The sequence below is a fragment of the Myotis yumanensis genome, unplaced genomic scaffold (assembly GCF_028538775.1).
Source record: "Myotis yumanensis isolate MYYU_CA2020_CCGP unplaced genomic scaffold, mMyoYum1.0.hap1 SCAF_13, whole genome shotgun sequence".
NCBI classification, from domain to species: domain Eukaryota; kingdom Metazoa; phylum Chordata; class Mammalia; order Chiroptera; family Vespertilionidae; genus Myotis; species Myotis yumanensis.
This window is the reverse complement of record NW_027223764.1, coordinates 55768544-55786630: the sequence shown is the minus strand read 5'-3', so window position 1 is coordinate 55786630 and position 18087 is coordinate 55768544. Positions and strand designations below refer to the sequence as shown.

The following is an 18087-nucleotide window of genomic DNA, read 5'->3' as shown; positions in this document are numbered from 1 at the left end:
AGGCCCGGATCCATAGAAGAGAGCAATGCAGAAAGATTAAGAAAGGAATATCTATCAAGTGTGTAGGTGCAAGGCTGTGAGATAAATGGAGAGTATGATGCGTTCTGACAAAAGATAACAAAGAGAAGAGGAACCTGTGGCAGACAAACTGGGGTGACCTGGCCCATAATTCTATTTTTCTACCTTCCATTTCTAAGTAGGCACCCCTTTCCCACTTCCGCAACCAGACCTCCCACAAACGCCAGCCAAAGGGATAGGCAGGCCAACCACAGCATGGTAGCAAATGATTTATCAGCACTGTCCTGGTTCCAACCTTTTCTAGAATATTGGTTTTTCTGGAGTTTAGCTAGCTTGATTCCAAAATAGCAAAATAACTAGTAAAAATATCATTTAGGTTTGATATAAATGGGATATAAATTATGAAAGAAAACAAATTTATATACATTTCTATAATCTCAGAAAACTTTTTGTTTAATGTAAATATATATGTATGTATATATATATATATACACACACACACACATATATATATATATATATATATATATATATGTGTGTGTGTATATATATATATATATATGAAAACCCAACTAGATGTCCTCTTAACATCATTAGGGGATGTGTTCAGTGTTTAATGACTCCCTGATTACAATGATTTGGTCCAAGGGAGGGGAAGCTGATCCAAGTTGGTCAAACTAGAATATTTCCAGAGAATTTTTAATTAAAGGAGTCCCCTTTACCTTAGGGACTCAACTGCAATACTGTAGGCCTGGAACTATTCGGTCCCGGCTTCTGCCATGTGGAGATGACCAATGAAAGAAGAGAACGAGGTCCATCATCTTTAAACAACACACACGAAAGGAAGCATCTGATCTCAGGATGCCAACTCTACACTGCCTCTCAGCCACATCAGCTAATAAAATTCCCTCTCATACTTAAGTGATAAGGTACACGAGTGTCTTTTGTAACTGAAAGAATCCTAACACAGAACTATTTTGCAGGGTGGGGGAGTGGGGTGGGTAAGAAAGGGAGATTTTTGTGGAATAGTTAGCACTAGAGTGGAGTCTTAAAGAAAAAGAAGAAATTAGCCAGATATAGACAGTTTAAAAATATGCAAAATGGAAAAAAATGGGCAAAACTGTAATCTAACGAAAGGCACACAGAGGTTGTTGAGTAAGTTTGTTAAATAGAAATTCTTCGAGCATATTATATTTGCAAGTCACTTTTGGGTAGTGAAAGTCAACATGAAGATACATTTTAATTATGCTAAACTAGCAAAGGCATAGTCTCCCACAAGTTAGGTAATACAATATGGAGACATAAAAAATAAACACTGAAGGAAATGCAAAAAGAAATAGACAAAAACACAATAAAACAAAAAGAACTTTAGTCACCACTCTACTGTTCTTGCTGCACTCAATCCCTTCACAAAGCAAAGCAACAAAATTAGAATGACAAAGGTCTGATCTAATGGTGTAGAATCTAATAGACATAGAATAAGTGCTACACCATTCAGAGGCAACTTTCAACTGCCAACATAGTATCTGCAACAACTGACTATGTTAGGCCACAAAGAGAAGCTCAAAACTCTGCAAAAAGTAGAAATAATATTACCTACATCTTTGAATACCATGCAATAAAATCCAAAATAAGGGATAAAAGAAACATTAAAAAACACAACCACCATTTAGGAATGGTTTTAAACTACCTCCTAAATATCTCATGGGTGCCAGGTGGTACACTTAGGGCAGGAGCCCTCTCCACAGTCTCCACTGAGATGAGATAAATAAAGCATCAAAAAACCACATTGCTTCCACCTTAATAATGAGAAAAGGCCAAGTGAGCTACAGAATCCTAACTTTTCCTGAGTCTAGCAGGGAGCCGAGTTTGCAAAGTAACTGAAGTATGACAAGCTCTTTTCAAGACAAGATGAGACACAGATAGTATTATTTCTGAAAGAGCACAGAAAAAAAGAGGTGGCCACCATAGAAATGGGTAAGAATAAATCAGTTAAAACTAACAAAATGTTAAAAGTCTAGTATGGACTGAGGGGTCACTTTGGAACAGCTAGGAGCCCCCAAAATAAGAAGAGTTCATGGTCACTCAGAAGCGTTTCTGCAGGGTGCTCAGAAAGATGGGGGATCAGGCGGGAGGACAGAGTGCCCCTTTGGTTGCACCGGTGTGCAGGAGGTCACTGGCTGCTGCCGGGGGACAGGCACCAAGCCTTTATTCTTGTATTATTATTTATTAATTATTGTATTCAAGCAAATGATTCAATGATTATTCAAGCAAATAAAGGGGAGGGAATGATCAAAAATTCGCTCCAGCCCTAGCTGGTTTGGCCCAGTGGATAGAGCATCGGCCTACGGACAGAAGGGTCCTGGGTTCGATTCCAGACAAGGAATCTCTCTTCCCCATGTCCCTTTTTTCCTATCCTCTGGTTGCCTGGGGCAGAAAGTTGTTAATAAGTGCTTGTTGAATGAGTAAATCTGTGAAAAATATTCTCTTATTAGCTGTAAACATAATATACGACAGCAGTTCAAAATTAAGTTTTTATAAATTGCAAAACTCATATACAATTGGACAACACACATATTAAAAACACTTTTGCCTTATTTCTAAGAGAAATACAAGTTTAAGGATTTACATATCCCCCCCGTTTTCCCTCCTTTCTCTTGTAAGGTAGGGAGAGCACCTGATAGGTCAGAAGAGACTTCATGAGAGGGTGAGTGAGACCTAGGGACAGCTAAGGATGGCAGTAGAGAATGTTAACATTGGCCCCGTGTTTAACTGCTCTCAGGGGGTTTTAGCTCCCCAAATTTGTGTCATCTATCAATACTCTGAATTGGATAAGAACCTCTAATTCTTTATGTATCTGCTCTATCTCCCTAACATGAGTTCATTAGCAAACATCTTTCTTGGTGCTCTCCTCCCTTGGAGATTAATCTAGGATTTAAATGTCCCCTTGCTCATGTCTGTGATGTGACCAATGAGAAGGTGGGCTTATAAAAGAGGAGCTTATACTATTCTGATGGCTGACTTGTAAAAATTGTAATATGACTGACCTATAACATTATATTAGTTTTAGGTATACAACATAATGTTTCGATATTTGTATATATTGAGAAATAAATGATCACCACTGTAAGGATAGTTAACATTCACCTCCATACATAGTCACAAAAATTTATTTTCTTGTGATGAGAACTTTCAAAATCTACTCTTTTAGCAACTTTGAAATATACAATACAGTATTATTAACTATAATTGTTATGCTGTACATTGTAGCTCCATAGTTTATTTTATAACTGAAAGTTGGTACCCTTTTAAAAAAATACATATTTTATTGATTTCAGAGAGGAAGGGAGAGGGAGAGAGAGATAGAAACATCAATGATGTGAGAGAATCACTGATCAGCTGCCTCCTGAACATCCCCTACTGGGGATCCAGCCCACAACCCATGTGCCCTGACCGTGAATTGAACCATGACCTCCTAGTTCATAGGTCGATGCTCAACCACTGAGCGACACTGGCCAGGCATGAAAGTTGGTACCTTTTGACCCTCTTTAGCAGTTTCAACCCCCACTCCCACTTCTGGCAACCACCAATCTATTCTTTGTATGTATGAATCTATGAGTGTGGTTTTTTTGTTTTGTTTTTAGATTCCACATATAAGATCATATGCCATTTGTTTTTTTCTATCTCATTTATTTCACTTAGCATAATGCCCTCAAGACCCATCTATGCTGTCAGAAATTTTTTTGTTACAAAACTGGTGTATAGGAGAGGCAAAAGTAGGTTTATAATTGTTTGTATGGAAAAGAATACAATAATTAATAAATAATAATACAAGAATAAACTATGTTTTGCATCCCCATAATTATAAACCTACTTTTGGCCCACCCTATATGCTCACAACAGAAAAATACAGATTGAAAAGAAAAATAACATCTATATCACACAGCTAGAGACACTTAAGTTAATCTTTTTAAAAAAAAAATTTGTTGATTATTTTACAGAGAGGAAGGGAGAGGGATAGAGAGTTAGAAACATCGATGAGAGAGAAACATCGATCAGCTGCCTCCTGCACACCTCCCACTGGGGATGTGCCCGTAACCAAGGTACGTGCCCTTGACCAGAATCGAACCTGGGACCTTTCAGTCCGCAGGCCAACGCTCTATCCACTGAGCAAAACTGGTTAGGGCTAATTAAGTTAATCTTTACATACAGATAAACATAGAGAATCTCAAATTTGTGTATCATACTTGATGCTCATAGTTTGATTTAAAAAGTGATTTATATTACATATATAGTACATTTCCCCCCAATTTGGCAGATTCCAAAAGAATCCTTCCATGTCATCAGTTATATTTCAGCAATAGATAATAATGGCTGCATAATATTTCATTACATAGATGTACCATAATTTCTTTCTTTTCAAAATTAGTTTTAGTAAATAATCCCTCACTGAAGGACACTATGATTACTTCTAATTTTTTTAATGATTATTCAAGCAAATAAAGGGGAGGGAATGATCAAAAAATCGCTCCAGCCCTAGCTGGTTTGGCTCAGTGGATAGAGCATCAGCTTGCGGACAGAAGGGTCCTAGGTTCGATTCCAGACAAGGGCACATGCCTGGGTTGCAGGCTCGATCCCCAATAGGAGGTGTGTAGGAGGCAGGCAATCAATGATTCTCTCTCATCATTGATGTTTCTATCTCTCTCTCCCTTCCTCTCTGAAATCAATAAAAATATATTTTTTAAAAAGTCACTCCAAAGTTTTAAATCTCGATAATTGAGAAAATGAATTACATAATGAAAGTCTTTAAATACTATACTTGATAGTCACCAGCAGAAGCAATCTGCAGTCTGAAAAGCTTTATGCCATAAAGAAAGAAATGGAAGAAACACATTTATAAAGCTTCCTAAATGGTCCAGCACAAACGACCAAGGCTTATGGCAGACGTGGCTTCTGGATTGATGATACAAATGCACTCATTCATTTCACTTCAAAGAAAAACAGAAAAAAGTGTCTGTCATAAGATCAATAAGTCCAGAGTGAAAAACAGGTTTCCTCAAATTCAGGATGATAAAGAATTTCATAAAATAAAACCCAGAAATTTTTTTCTATAGACTTCAAAACACTGAAAATAACATGAAATTTTTGAGTTGAAGAAAATGTGGGCAAAAGTCTTTAGAATAAAAAAATAGAGAAGATTTTTCTAAATACATCACAAAACTGCAAACATGTACAAATTAACTTCATATGACAACAACCCAACAGGCTGAAAATAAGTGGAAAAAAACTAAGAAAAATACCTGCAACATATGACAGTCAAATAATTAATATTTCTTAATATAGAAAGAGCAAATGAAAAATCAAAATAACTCCTTACAAGCTAAATGGGCAGAAGACATGAAAAAGCAATTCACAAAATAAATAAAAATGGCCAATAAACACATGAAATATGTTGAATTTCAGAGAAATTAAAATGATTGACAATCTCATCTTTGTGAGCATGCCTGTGCAAAGGAAGACAAAGTAATTCAGAAGGAAATTTGCAATAAGTATAAAAATACAAACATCTTTTGAGTCATTAATCTTACTTCTAGGAATTAACCATAATAAAACAATTATATGTATATACTGCAGTATTGCTTTTCATATAAGATAAAGAAAAAAAATCAACTGTGTACAATGGAGAATTGATGAAATAAATTAAGGTATATAGGTACATACAACAGACAAGCATTTAGCTATAAAAAATGTCAACAGCAGGTCTACATTTGTTGGTGTTGAAAGCCATCCATGAGACTGTAATGTTTTTTAAATGAGGCAGTTTAGAGCATAGACTATATGATGTGGTCTTATTAATGTCAAATGGTTACATAGATTATTACATAGAAATATCTGAAAGGGTGGTCACCAAAATGTTAACAGTAAACCCTGGTGATTTTCACAAACATCAGGATAATTTTCTGAATTTAAAATATAATAATAAGTGTTTTTTTTTTAAAGTATATTTTTATTGATATCAGAGAGGAAGGGAGAGGGAGAGAGAGAGATAGAAACATCAATGATGAAGAGAGAATCATTGATTGGCTGCCTCCTGCATGCCCCCTACTGCAGATGCAGCCCACAACTCTGGCATGTGCCCTTGACTGGAATCAAACCCGGGACCCTCCAGTCAACAGGCTGACACTCTATCCACTGAGCCAAACCAGCTAGGGCATAAATGTGTTATTTTTTATAAAAATAAGAGATTCATTTATGACAGCTCAACTCTTTTACTCCCAACAAGATGGATTTTGTCTATCTCTCCTTTGGCCATCAAGGCCAGCTGGCCATTTAGTGTTTGCTTTGTTTTCTTGTTAACTTGATAAATGTAGTAGAACAAAGACTCTGTCTGGTCTTGGTCCTGGGTTCGTAGCAGAAGCTTCAGAAGCCCTGGGAATTTCCTGAGTGACAGTATCTTTGTTAGGTGACTCCTATTGGCCCCGAGATAGCTTCAGCATTGGTACTTTCAGCCTTTGAACTTCAGGGAGTAAACAGAGGGTTGAAAATGATGTGACCAATGTTCCAATCAATGATGCCCATGGAGGAAGCCTCAATAAAAACTTTGGACACCAAAGGTCCGTGGAGCTTGCTGGTTGGCAAACACCTTGATGTGCTGGGAGAGTGCCCTGACACCACAGGGAGCGGGCATGGGAGCTGTGTTCTCTCCCAGATCTCACCATCATGTACCCTTTCTAATAAAGTTGTACTAGTGCCCTCCTGGCTCTGTGAGTCACTCTAGTGAATTGTTACACGAGGGGAATCGTGGACACCTCTCAGAGCCAATTGGTCAGAATTGTGTGTGGCCTGGAGGACACCCACCCCCACCTCAGACATTTGACTACAGTCTGAGGTAGGGGTGGTCTTGTGGAGGACTTTGCCCTTATCCTGTGAGGTCTGCACTAACTCCAGGTATTTAGTGTCAGGATTGCATTGCAGCACACCCAGTTGGTTTTGGTGTCAGACCAGTTGAGTTGACAAGACCAGTAACCATCCTAAGTAATGATATAATACTATTTTCTATAACTGATACTTTTGAGAGTAGAGGACATGTCATAATCTGGTAAATGGCCAAAAGCTTTGTTGATCACGTTTTGTGATTTTTATACACAAACAATAAAATTCAGGAATTGTTTATCTTTCTTGGGTACTCAAATGCCTCCTTATCTCTGCCATTCATGCAGCTCTCCCAAGCATTATTCCCATACACTGTGCACCCCTAGTAAAGCACGTATCACTGTGTGCTGCATTTGTCTATGCCTCTCTCATATGCTAAACTGTGAATTCCAAAGCAGGAACCACATATTACCCACCTTTATATTCTCAGAGCCAGCCAGTGCCTGGTCTTGAGCATGGTTTTGAGGCCAGAAACCTCAGTATCTACCTTCCTGTCTGTCTGGGTGATGCCCAATCTTGCTGGGCCAAGAGCACAGCAAATGCCCCATAAGTTTGGTAAATGAATGACTGAGTCAACAAAACAGCTCTGAACACACACAAAAATCACTTCCGTGAAAGAACATGGTAGATCAGAGAAATAAGTAACCTCTGAAGGGAAACAGTAAATAAAAATAAGATTCCTTTAAACACAATAAGAAAAAAGGGGATAGTGTCAAGTATTCTTTTTCTCTTCTCTTAGATCTTTGTGGTCTTTTATTATGATAGAAAATCAGTTTGAAGGACTAACTTTTCTCCCTAGTCAGAATGCTATTATCCTTCTTACAACGTGTCCACTCACCTTTTAATCTCGCATCGCCCCCAAAGGCACCGCAGCCCCAGTTTCCCGTGGCCACTGCAGAAAGATTCTCTGAAGAAATCCCAGGACGGAGAAATCCACAGTAAGCCTGCAGGATTAAACAAGTATCAAAGCGCATGAGTGACTGGACACTGGCAGTCTTTCTAACTAGATGGACTGGAGCAGTATCCATTAGCAAGCTTATGTTATCTCTCTATTTTTCCTTAGGGGACAAAATAAAGGGAAAAACAAAAAGTTGTGGGATTATACAAGAAAGAGAGTAAGAAATGATTAATTCTAATACTTATTTGCTTTGATGCTGGGCAAATCAAAGCCCTAAAGCCAGGGGTGAGGGACGTCCAACCTGCGGGCCTTACCAGCCCTGCGACACCATGTGCTCGGCCCTCCATGGCATGAGGGGTGAGTTAATTAAATGTTTGACCCAACAGAGCAGGCTAATTTTTAAGTTGATAATTTTGTATGGCCTGAGAATGATGTTATAAATATCCAAATGGCCCTCGGCAGAAAAATAGGTTCCCCACCCCTGCCTTAACCCAACATGGGCCTCAGTTTCTTTTTTCAATTCAAAGACATAGAAATGAAAATATCAGCGACATTTCAAGAGCTGATAGCATCACAATGACACACTACCAGGAACTAACTTAAGATAGGAAAGGCACGTGAAACACTGCTTTATTTGAAGGCTTTTGATCACCATTTTTTCATTAAGGTAAAGAGCAATTACTATTATGTTTTCTTAGCACTCTCTCTGAATTATTGGAACTAGATTAATAACTGTGAATAGCTTTTTAATGTGCCTCCTGCCACTAAAATGCTTAACAATGAGAAAGCAGCTATATTATAAAAGGGATTCCTACACCTGGTTACAAAATAATCCTAAGAACCATTCCAGCTCCAAGATTCTCTAGTTTCAAGCTGTTTTAAACGAGAATATTTTAAAATGTATTTCTCAGTAACCTGAGAAAAGAACAACATATCCCAAGGATGCTGACTAAGTATTAATTACATGAACAGTTCATTTTGTATGAGAAGACTGCAGTTTAAGGTCCCAGAGTTTCTGATGTCCATTTTTTTTCCTATCAGCCTGGTTGGTCTCCCTGCTTCCTAAGGGTTCTTAGTTTTCTAAAACTATCAAACTCTATTAAGAGGTTGAGTACAATAGCAAAGCAAATCTTCCTGGGTTTTCTCAAGTAAGAATCAAAGTAAAAAATATAGCTTATGCATAATCATAAATAAAATAAAAATGACCTGTGACAGATGTTCCCAGAGAAAAACCAAGTATAAAGAAAGATGCTCTATGAAATCCACACACAGATATACAGTCAATTGTTCTGTGAAATTTCCACAAAGGTATAAAAATTTTACCCACTGTCTGGATGGATTAACAAGGCAGTTCCTTCCACCCCTCCTAGGCTGTAAATCCTGACAGATACTAATTATAAGCTGCCACCACACCATTATTCAATGATGCGGTGCAGAGCTTACACCAGAACTCACAAATGACCTGTAAAATTAGATGCATGGAGCTTCTGAAAATCCCTTTCAGGTAAAACATATCAAAAAGCTCGATTTTTTTTTTTTTTTTAGCAGATTCTTGAGAGATATTCTCTCCCTCCCTTTATGCCAACAAGAAAGGGAGCACTCTCTGTCAGAGTAGATGTAAGTTTGGTTGCCTGTCAAGTTCTCCTACCATGCCTCGCTGAAGAGGGAGACCTCTTAGCTTCCTTGTTCATGCCATTTCTGTTCTATATGTCAGACTGGCTTTAGTCTCTTCTCACTACTATCTCTACATATCTAAGCTAACTTTTCTTTAAGGAACAAAAATAGCTTCCTGAAACAAAAGCCTAATAACAGAATTTTAAATATTTAGATTAGAAGCAAAATCTAATATAAAGTATTAACCAATTTTACCAAAAAAATCCTATCCTAAAAAATAGCCACAACTAAAACAAACTATATGACTGAAATTAACCTGCATTTGGTGTTTTTATCAAATAAAACTTTAAAAAGATAATCAGAAATTAAATGATATAAAACAATTACATGATAATTAGATATAAAAATAACTGTTTGTAATAATTAATTATAAAATTCTTTTATTCTGTTAGAGCCAAACATTTCCAAGGTCAGAAAGAGGAGAGAAGCAGCAAGCCCCTCTGAAGAGGGACAACCATGCTCCTTCTCCAGCGAGGACAGGGTCCCTCAAACGCTAGAACCAGGGCAGCGTCACTGTCAGGGAGTTCTTTCCTTTCACAGGAGTAATTGAGCTACTTCAGTAAGAAAAACCATCGGGTAAGGATAGAGACCTTAAAACAGGGGTCCTCAAACTTTTTAAACAGGGGGCCAGTTCACTGTCCCTCAGACCGTTGGAGGGCCGGACTATAGTTTAAAAAAAGAACTATGAACAAATTCCTATGCACACTGCACATATCTTATTTTGAAGTAAAAAAAAACAAAAAAAAAACGGGAACAAATACAATATTTGTATTTGCATGTGGCCCGCGGGCTGTAGTTTGAGGACCTCTGCCTTAAAAGAACTGCCAAGTTCTTACTTCATGGGGAAAGGTACCAGGAGTTCTCAAGAGCTCCACACTGGCAACAAATACTTTATATTTTCCCCACCCAGAGCCACTTGAGGAGAGTAATCAGTACAGTAAGAGTAATAGAAATCCAGCTTAAATTTAATCACATCCTGATATGACCTTCACCAATGACAGAGCTACTTATTTTTTATTTTTATTTTTATTTTTTTTACTAATAAACAACTTTAAACTTGGAAAAAGGGGAAGCATTTATATCTCAGGACAGTAAGTAGAAGATATCAATGAACACTTTAAGAAACAAGAGGCAGGAGGAAAATACTGGTATCTAGAGTAAAAACCTAGAGCCCAACCAGGAAGTGGTAAAGATAGAGATGTAGGAAGGAAATAAAGAAAACTGAAGTGATGCCTGGCCCACATGGCTCAGTGGTTCCGTGTTGACCTATGAACCAGGAGGTCACAGTTTGATTCCTGGTCAGGGCACATGCCCTGGTTGCAGGCTCGATCCCCAGTAGGGGGCGTGCAGGAGGCAGCAGATCAATGATTCTCTCTCATCATTGGTGTTTCTATCTCTCTTTCCCTTTCCCTTCCTCTCTGAAATCAATAAAAATATATTAAGAAAAAAAGAAAACTGATGTGAGAACCTACAGGCCCAGAAATGAGTCCAGGAAATAGATGATCCTCAGGAACAGTGTACCACAAATATCCATGCACCCATGTGCAGAAGCACACACACACTTTTGTAAAAACTCAGTCTGCAACATTAATTTTAGCAGGCTCAAGTAGATATAATTAAACTATGTCTTTCACTATACTATAAACATATTATTTTACTTGCTAGATTAATAATTTAATTAGGAATAATAATTATTTAACTTAAAGTAATATAGTTGGTACTGATACTGATTTTCTGAGGTTTTAGAATACTGTGATTTCTTAAAAACAAATACAACAACAAAAATTAAAAAGGAAAGAAAAAACAACAAACATAACATAAAAAATCCCTTAAGAATCATGGGAACATATGTGTTAAGTTTGCACAGTGACAGATGATTACTAAATTTAATGGGGTGATCACACTGTAAGATATAAAAATGTTGAATCACTATATTATACACCTGAAAGTATTACAACTAATATAATACTGTATACCAACTATACTTAAGAGAATCTTTTGGAAGATAATCAAATAATATTAATTAATAGTCTTAAAACTATCCTTAGATTCAGTTAATCAATTTTATAAACTTCTTTTGCTACTTTATTAAATAGCAACTGTGTAAAGTTGTTTATTACCATAGTATGTATATGTACAATAGAGAAAAACTTGGTACCACTTAATTGTTCAAAAAGTAGTTAAGTCACAGTATATCAATCCCACAGATTTTATGCCTATTAAACGTATTATTATGAAGATTATTAGAAAGTATGAAAAATATCTATAATATAGGGCTAAAATAAATAGGTAAAATACAAAATTATAGGTACTTTTTGAACAGATATATATGAAGCTAAATATTCATGTAGAAAGACCTATACAAATGAAAACATTTAGATGATTTTTTATCTTTAAAATAACTGTAAGATTGCCCTAACTGGTTTGGCTTAGTGATAGAGCGTCAGCCTGCGGACTGAAAAGGGTCCCAGATTCGATTCTGGTCAAGGGCATGTACCTTGGTTGCGGGCACATCCCAGTAGTGGGTGTGCAGGAGGCAGCTGATCGATGTTTCTCTCTCATCGATGTTTCTAACTCTCTATCCCTCTCCCTTCCTCTCTGTAAAAAGTCAATAAAATATATATTTAAAAAATAAATAAAATAACTGTAAGATTAATAAATTGATTTTGCTTTTTAAAAAATGCAATATAAGCCCTTGCTAGTGTGCTCAGTGGTTAGAGAGTCGCCCCAAGCATCAGAAGGGTCTTTGGTTCAATTCCCGGTAAAGGGCAGGTACCTGGTTTCAGGTTCAATCCTTGGTCTGGTCAGGGTGCATACGGGAGGCAACCAATCAGTGTATCACTCTCACATCTATCTCTCTCACATCTCTCTCTCTCTCTCTCTCTCTCCCCCCCCACCTCGTTCCCTCCCCCTCTCTCTCTGCCCCCTCCCCCCACCTCCTTCCCTCCCTTTCACTCTCTCTCTAAAAAAAAATCAATGGAAAAAAAATATCCTTGGGTGTGGATTAAGAACAACAAAAAAAGCAATATAAAATGAAAGAATTATGCAGACTGTAGTTTTCTTTCTTATGTGTAAAACAGAAGATTAGAATAGGTATCTGTTTGGTTATTCTGATTCTATATATTGAGAAACTTAGGGGAAAACTCACTTGAACTAATATTTCTGAAAAGTAGTGATACATTTCAAGAAAAGATTATAAATGATCAGATGTTGAACTTCCTAGACATATCAGCAGCAAGTATTGATTGGTTTTGTTAATCAAGCTCTGGGTTAATAACAAGCCCCTTCTAAATTTGGTGATAAGCAATAAAAAAAATCAATAAATGAATCAATTTTTAAAAAGTTAAATGGTAGTGATTTCCTGCTGGGGTGGTCTCTTCACTTTGTTAAATTTCTGACCCCGAAGCCTCCACAAAATACATTCATTACTTAATCTTACCTGAATGAGTCTAACCATGGCTAAATGCAGCTTTCACAGATGATCTCTCTCTTCCCTTGCTGAGCTATTTGCCACTTTTGCAAGCTGGAGTCGTAAATCTTCCCAATCACAAAAATAACTCTTCTCTAGAATGTCACCCAGCTGATCTCTCAGGGGATTAAACACTGCTTCACAGCATCAGTTAGCTAAAAGGAGACTGACTTTTCCTTTTAAAAACCAACTCTACTTACAGGCCACATGTCGTCCAATAATACGAGTGGAGCCTAGATGAAGCAGACTGTTTCCAGAAGTAATCAAGCACTTTGTGGGATTGCCCTTCAATTATTATCTGGTGACAATGCCCCAAAGTAGCAGATAGGCCTCTAGAGTTCAAAGATCCACACTGAATTCTGATGGTGAAAACTGGTCTTATGTTTGTTGCTTCATTTAGAAAAATAGAGTTTTTCTATTCATTCCTACTTTCTCTCTGGCATGCAAAAAAAAAAAAAAAAGAAAGAAAGAAAAAGAAAGTAGAATTGTGCAAGTCATCTCTAAAGTGATTTAATATAGACTTCTGCTTTAAACCCAAGTTGACAAAACACAATGAGATGTAAAACATTTAATACCCTCTCCAAGTTGTGCTGTCAGTTTCTGGAAAACTTCCTGTTGCATCTACTGAAATTTATTATTAACTCTCTTTTAATAGCTAAGTGTACCTAATAAGTTATGAAATGCTTTAATTTAGAAAGCCCAAAGTTATTTGGATTAGTTTTCTAATTAAGTTATTAGTAACATTTAACAAAACCACTTACTGCTTTCTTATTTGTCAATGAAAGAATTAGAAAACTGATTCTTTGCTAAAAGGGCAAATGTTTATGAAAATAGTAGTAAATAAAAAGCCACACATTTATTAAATGATTTCCCGCGTGCCAGGCCCTAAGTGCTTTCTCAATGTTAGCCCATGTGGTGATGGGCTAACTTTACGCTTGTGGTATTTCCTTGTCTCATGGGAATTTAATAAAATTAAATTGTCAGGGGAAGCAAGGAGGAATCCTCAAATTTTCTTTAAAAAGTGTATCAAACAGAAAGGGATACTGAGAAAGGTATTCACTGGAAGCTTGCTTACAGTATAGGATTATGACTAAAAAAGAAGAGGTAAGCCAGGTGCACATGCTTGTAGATCATATTTTAACAAGTGCAGGATATACTCTTTTTTTAAAAAAAATACATATATTTATTGACTTCAGAGAGGAAGGGAGAGGGAGAGAGAGATAGAAACATCAATGATGAAAGAGAATCATTGATCAGCTGTCTCCTGCACACCCCCTACTGGGGATTGAGCCCACAACTCAAGCATGTGCCCTTGACCGGAATCGAACCCGGGACCGTTCAGTTCGCAGCCTATCCACTGAGCCAAACTGGCCAGGGCAGGAAATATTCTTAATGATTTAAGATTGAAACAGGTAAAAAGTCTGGAAAGACAGATTTAGTTATAGTAATCTTTATGTATGAGGAGTTAGATTTTTAAAAAGTAATTAAGGTAAAATTTTATTTTATCAGTTGCCCTAACCACATTTCAAATGCTCACTAGTCACAATACCATCATCACAGTAAGTTGTATTGGACTTTAGGCCTTAGATTCTTTAGCTGAGTGCTACTCAGTTCATGATTAGTGACTAAATTAACCCGAGGCCAGAAAAGGATCACTACAAAGCAGTACATAGAACAGTCCCTGTTATACAGGGCCATATATACCTTGTGTTTCCACTCGCTAAAGTAGAAACAGTGCCTCAATAATGGCGTCAAATTAGCCCTGGTCTAAAGGATTTACCTAACAAAGCATAAAAGCAAGCCTCCGAAGGATTAAGTTGTCCAAGTCACTTATTTCTAAAACAAGCTCAAAATTAAAGAACATTTTAAAAAATTCCAGCAAGAAATGCAAAATTTACATTTGCATCCGATCATAAATTATCAGGTATACAAAGCACAGAATACAATGCATATTGAGGAGAACAACCAGTCACTAGAAATAGGCCTAGAAATGACACAGATGACAAAATTAGTAGACAAGGACATTGTAATAGTTGTAGCTATTTCATAAGTTAAAAGCTAGCTTAAAGACTGAGCATATTAAATAGAGACATGGGCCCTGGTTGGTGTGGCTCAATTGGCTGGAGTGTCGTCCCATGCACAGAAGGGTCACGGGTTTGATTCCTGGTTAGGGCACATACCTGGGTTGTGGGTTTGGGGGTGTGTATGGGAGGCAATTGATCAATGTTTCTGCCTCTCTGTTTCCCCCTTTCCCTCTTCCTCTCTCTAAAAATCAATAAAAACATATTATTGGGTGAGGATTAAAAAAATAAATAGAGACACAGAAGATAAAAACAATGATCCAATTAAAACTTCTAAAGATGCAAATTATAATTTCTGAAGTGAAAAATATAGTAGACAGGATTAGCAGTAGACAGGCATTGCAGAAGAAAAAAATCATGAACTTGAAGACATAGCAATAGAAACACCCAAAATAAAACAGAAGAAAAAAATCATAAATATAAATATACTATGATAAATGAATGATGAATGAGCAGTGGGACAACATTAGGCACTCAAGAATACAGGTAATTGGAGTCTCAGGAATGTGGGGGTGGGGATAGAAAAAGTTTGGCTCAGTGAATAGCAGTGCATAGAGCAGGGGTCCTCAAACTTTTTAAATAGGGGGCTAGTTCACTGTCCCTCAGACTGTTGGAGGGCCGGACTATAGTTTAAAAAAAAACAAACTATAAACAAATTCCTATGCACACTGCACATATCTTATTTTGAAGTAAAAAAACAAAACGGGAACAAATACAATATTTGTATTTGCATGTGGCCCGCGGGCAGTAGTTTGAGGACCCCTGGCATAGAGTGTCGGCCTGGGACTGAAGGGTACTGGGTTCAGTTCTGGTCAAGGGCACGTACCTTGGTTGTGGCTCGATTCAGGCCCCACTGGGAGGCCTAGGCCTGGGAGGCTGGGAGGCAAGCAGTCAATGTGTCTCTCTCACATCAATTTTCTCTGTCTCTCCCCCTCCCTTCCACTCCTCTAAAAATAGATGGGGGAAAAATATCCTCAGGTGAGGCTTAACAAACAAATAAACAAAAACTAAGATACGGAAATCTGGACACACATAAGGACACCAGGGGCATGCTTGCATAGAAGGACAGTGAAAAGGTTGCCACAGCAAGCCAAGGAGAAAGGCCTCAGGAGAAACCAAACCTATGGATGCTTTGATATGAGACTTCTAACTTCTAGCCTCCAGAACTGTGAGAAAATGAACATTTAAGCCAGTGGTTCTCAACCTTCTGGCCCTTTAAAACAGTTCCTCATGTTGTGACCCAACCATAAAATTATTTTCGTTGCTACTTCATAACTGTAATTTTGCTACTGTTATGAATCGTAATGTAAATATCTGATATGCAGGATGGTCTTAGGCGACCCCTGTGAAAGAGTTGTTCGACTGCCAAAGGGGTCGAGACCCACAGGTTAAGAACCGCTGAAAGTGATAAAAAGAAAAAAAGAAAGTCCTTTGAAGGAAGGGCAACCTGGCTTCTTTACTGCCTATCTCTTTGGCCTGGGGCATGTTAGTCAACTTCCTGAGGCTCAGTTCACTGTCTCTAAACTGGAGATAAGAACAGTGTCTACACTGTGAGGTTAGGATTAAATCAGACATAGCTTTTTAAGTGTGAAGTAGAATGCCTAGCACATATGCAATCATTTAACATTAATGATCAATTTTACTACTGTTACTTGTATAATTTTTTTAAAGTTTCTACATGCATTTGGCTTAAGCTTTTATGAAATATAAATTAGGCTGACCTGCATACTGACATAAGTAATGGCAGGTTGAAAACAAATAGAGAACTGCAACACTATACATTAAAAACCAACCCATCTGCTTCATGTAGTTTCATCTGTGTCACACTTCCATTTACACTGGGATTTACTGGGCTTTAGTTACTTTATTTAGCATTTATATTTAAGAAATATCCATAAATATGTAACATTTTGAGTGATTTGAGATAATTTATTTATATCTAAACGTTTATCTTTAAAAACTGTATTAATAATATATAAGAAGTTTAATTAATCATTGACTAACTCATTTAACAAATATTTTTGAGAAGTTCCCTTAAGCAAGGCAGTGTGCTAGGCACTCTTTTCTTTTGGTATGAAGTTTATCTTATAAGGTCTCTATAAAATGTTTTTCTATGTTGGTAACACAACTAACAACTTATTCACATATACCAAGGCTTCACATTTTTAAAATTTCTGGTGTTTTTGAGGATGGGTAAACTGAAGGTTAGTGCTATATAAGTAAATTTATAGAACATCAATTGGCCATGGGAAATTAAAAAAAGAGTTATGTATGCTCAGAGTTATCTTTTAAAAGATAATATTTGTTGTCTGGCCAGAGTGGCTCGGTTGGTTGCAGTATCATCCTGTGCACCGAAAGGTTGCTGGTTCAATTCCCAGTCAGGGCAAATGCCTGGGTTATGGGTTTGATCCCTGGTCGGGGGTGTGCAGGAAGCAGCAGATCAATGTTATGCTCTTGCATTGATGTTTCTATCCCTCTTCCTCTCCCTCCCCACCCTCTCAAAATCAATGATATATATAACTCTAGAATAGAAATGTAATGGGAAGATGATAATGCAGTTTTTCTAGCAGATACCCTTCGTCCAGCTGATTTATGTTTCTCACACCTCTCTCTCTCTCTCTCTCCCTCTCTCTCTCTCTCTCCCTCTCCTTTCCTCTTTCTCTCTCTTAGTATGTCCTCTGGTGAGGTTTGAAAAAAAAAAATCATACTTGTTGATAATTTCTAAAAGTTAATTATCTACCTCCTTCATAAGGAATGTGAAAATATGGACTTTATCCATTAAAAACTGAACATTTAAATCTGTGTTAATTAATACATGATTGTGCTTAAATACATTTCCTTTTTATATATTTCTCTCCACACTTTCTACTGCTTATATAAAGGACTTCTAGTATCAATGAACATGTGAAAAATTCACATATACATGTTTAATAAGGTACATCTAAATATAAAATGAAAATCTAAATGATGAAAATCTAAATATAAATTTTCTTATCCTATTGATATACTAAAAA

The 18087-nt window shown here is 37.1% G+C and overlaps 1 protein-coding gene across 2 annotated transcripts in view; it reads right to left on the bottom strand.

Annotated features, from left to right (window-relative positions):
* PARG (poly(ADP-ribose) glycohydrolase) overlaps positions 1 to 18087 on the bottom strand; it is a 185661-nt gene that overhangs the window by 8832 nt on the left and 158742 nt on the right. For both annotated transcript variants that reach the window (XM_070433168.1, XM_070433167.1), the window contains exon 16: positions 7790 to 7895. In XM_070433168.1, coding sequence (XP_070289269.1) covers positions 7790 to 7895 — 106 coding nt within the window. The remainder of the gene's footprint in view (positions 1 to 7789; positions 7896 to 18087) is intronic.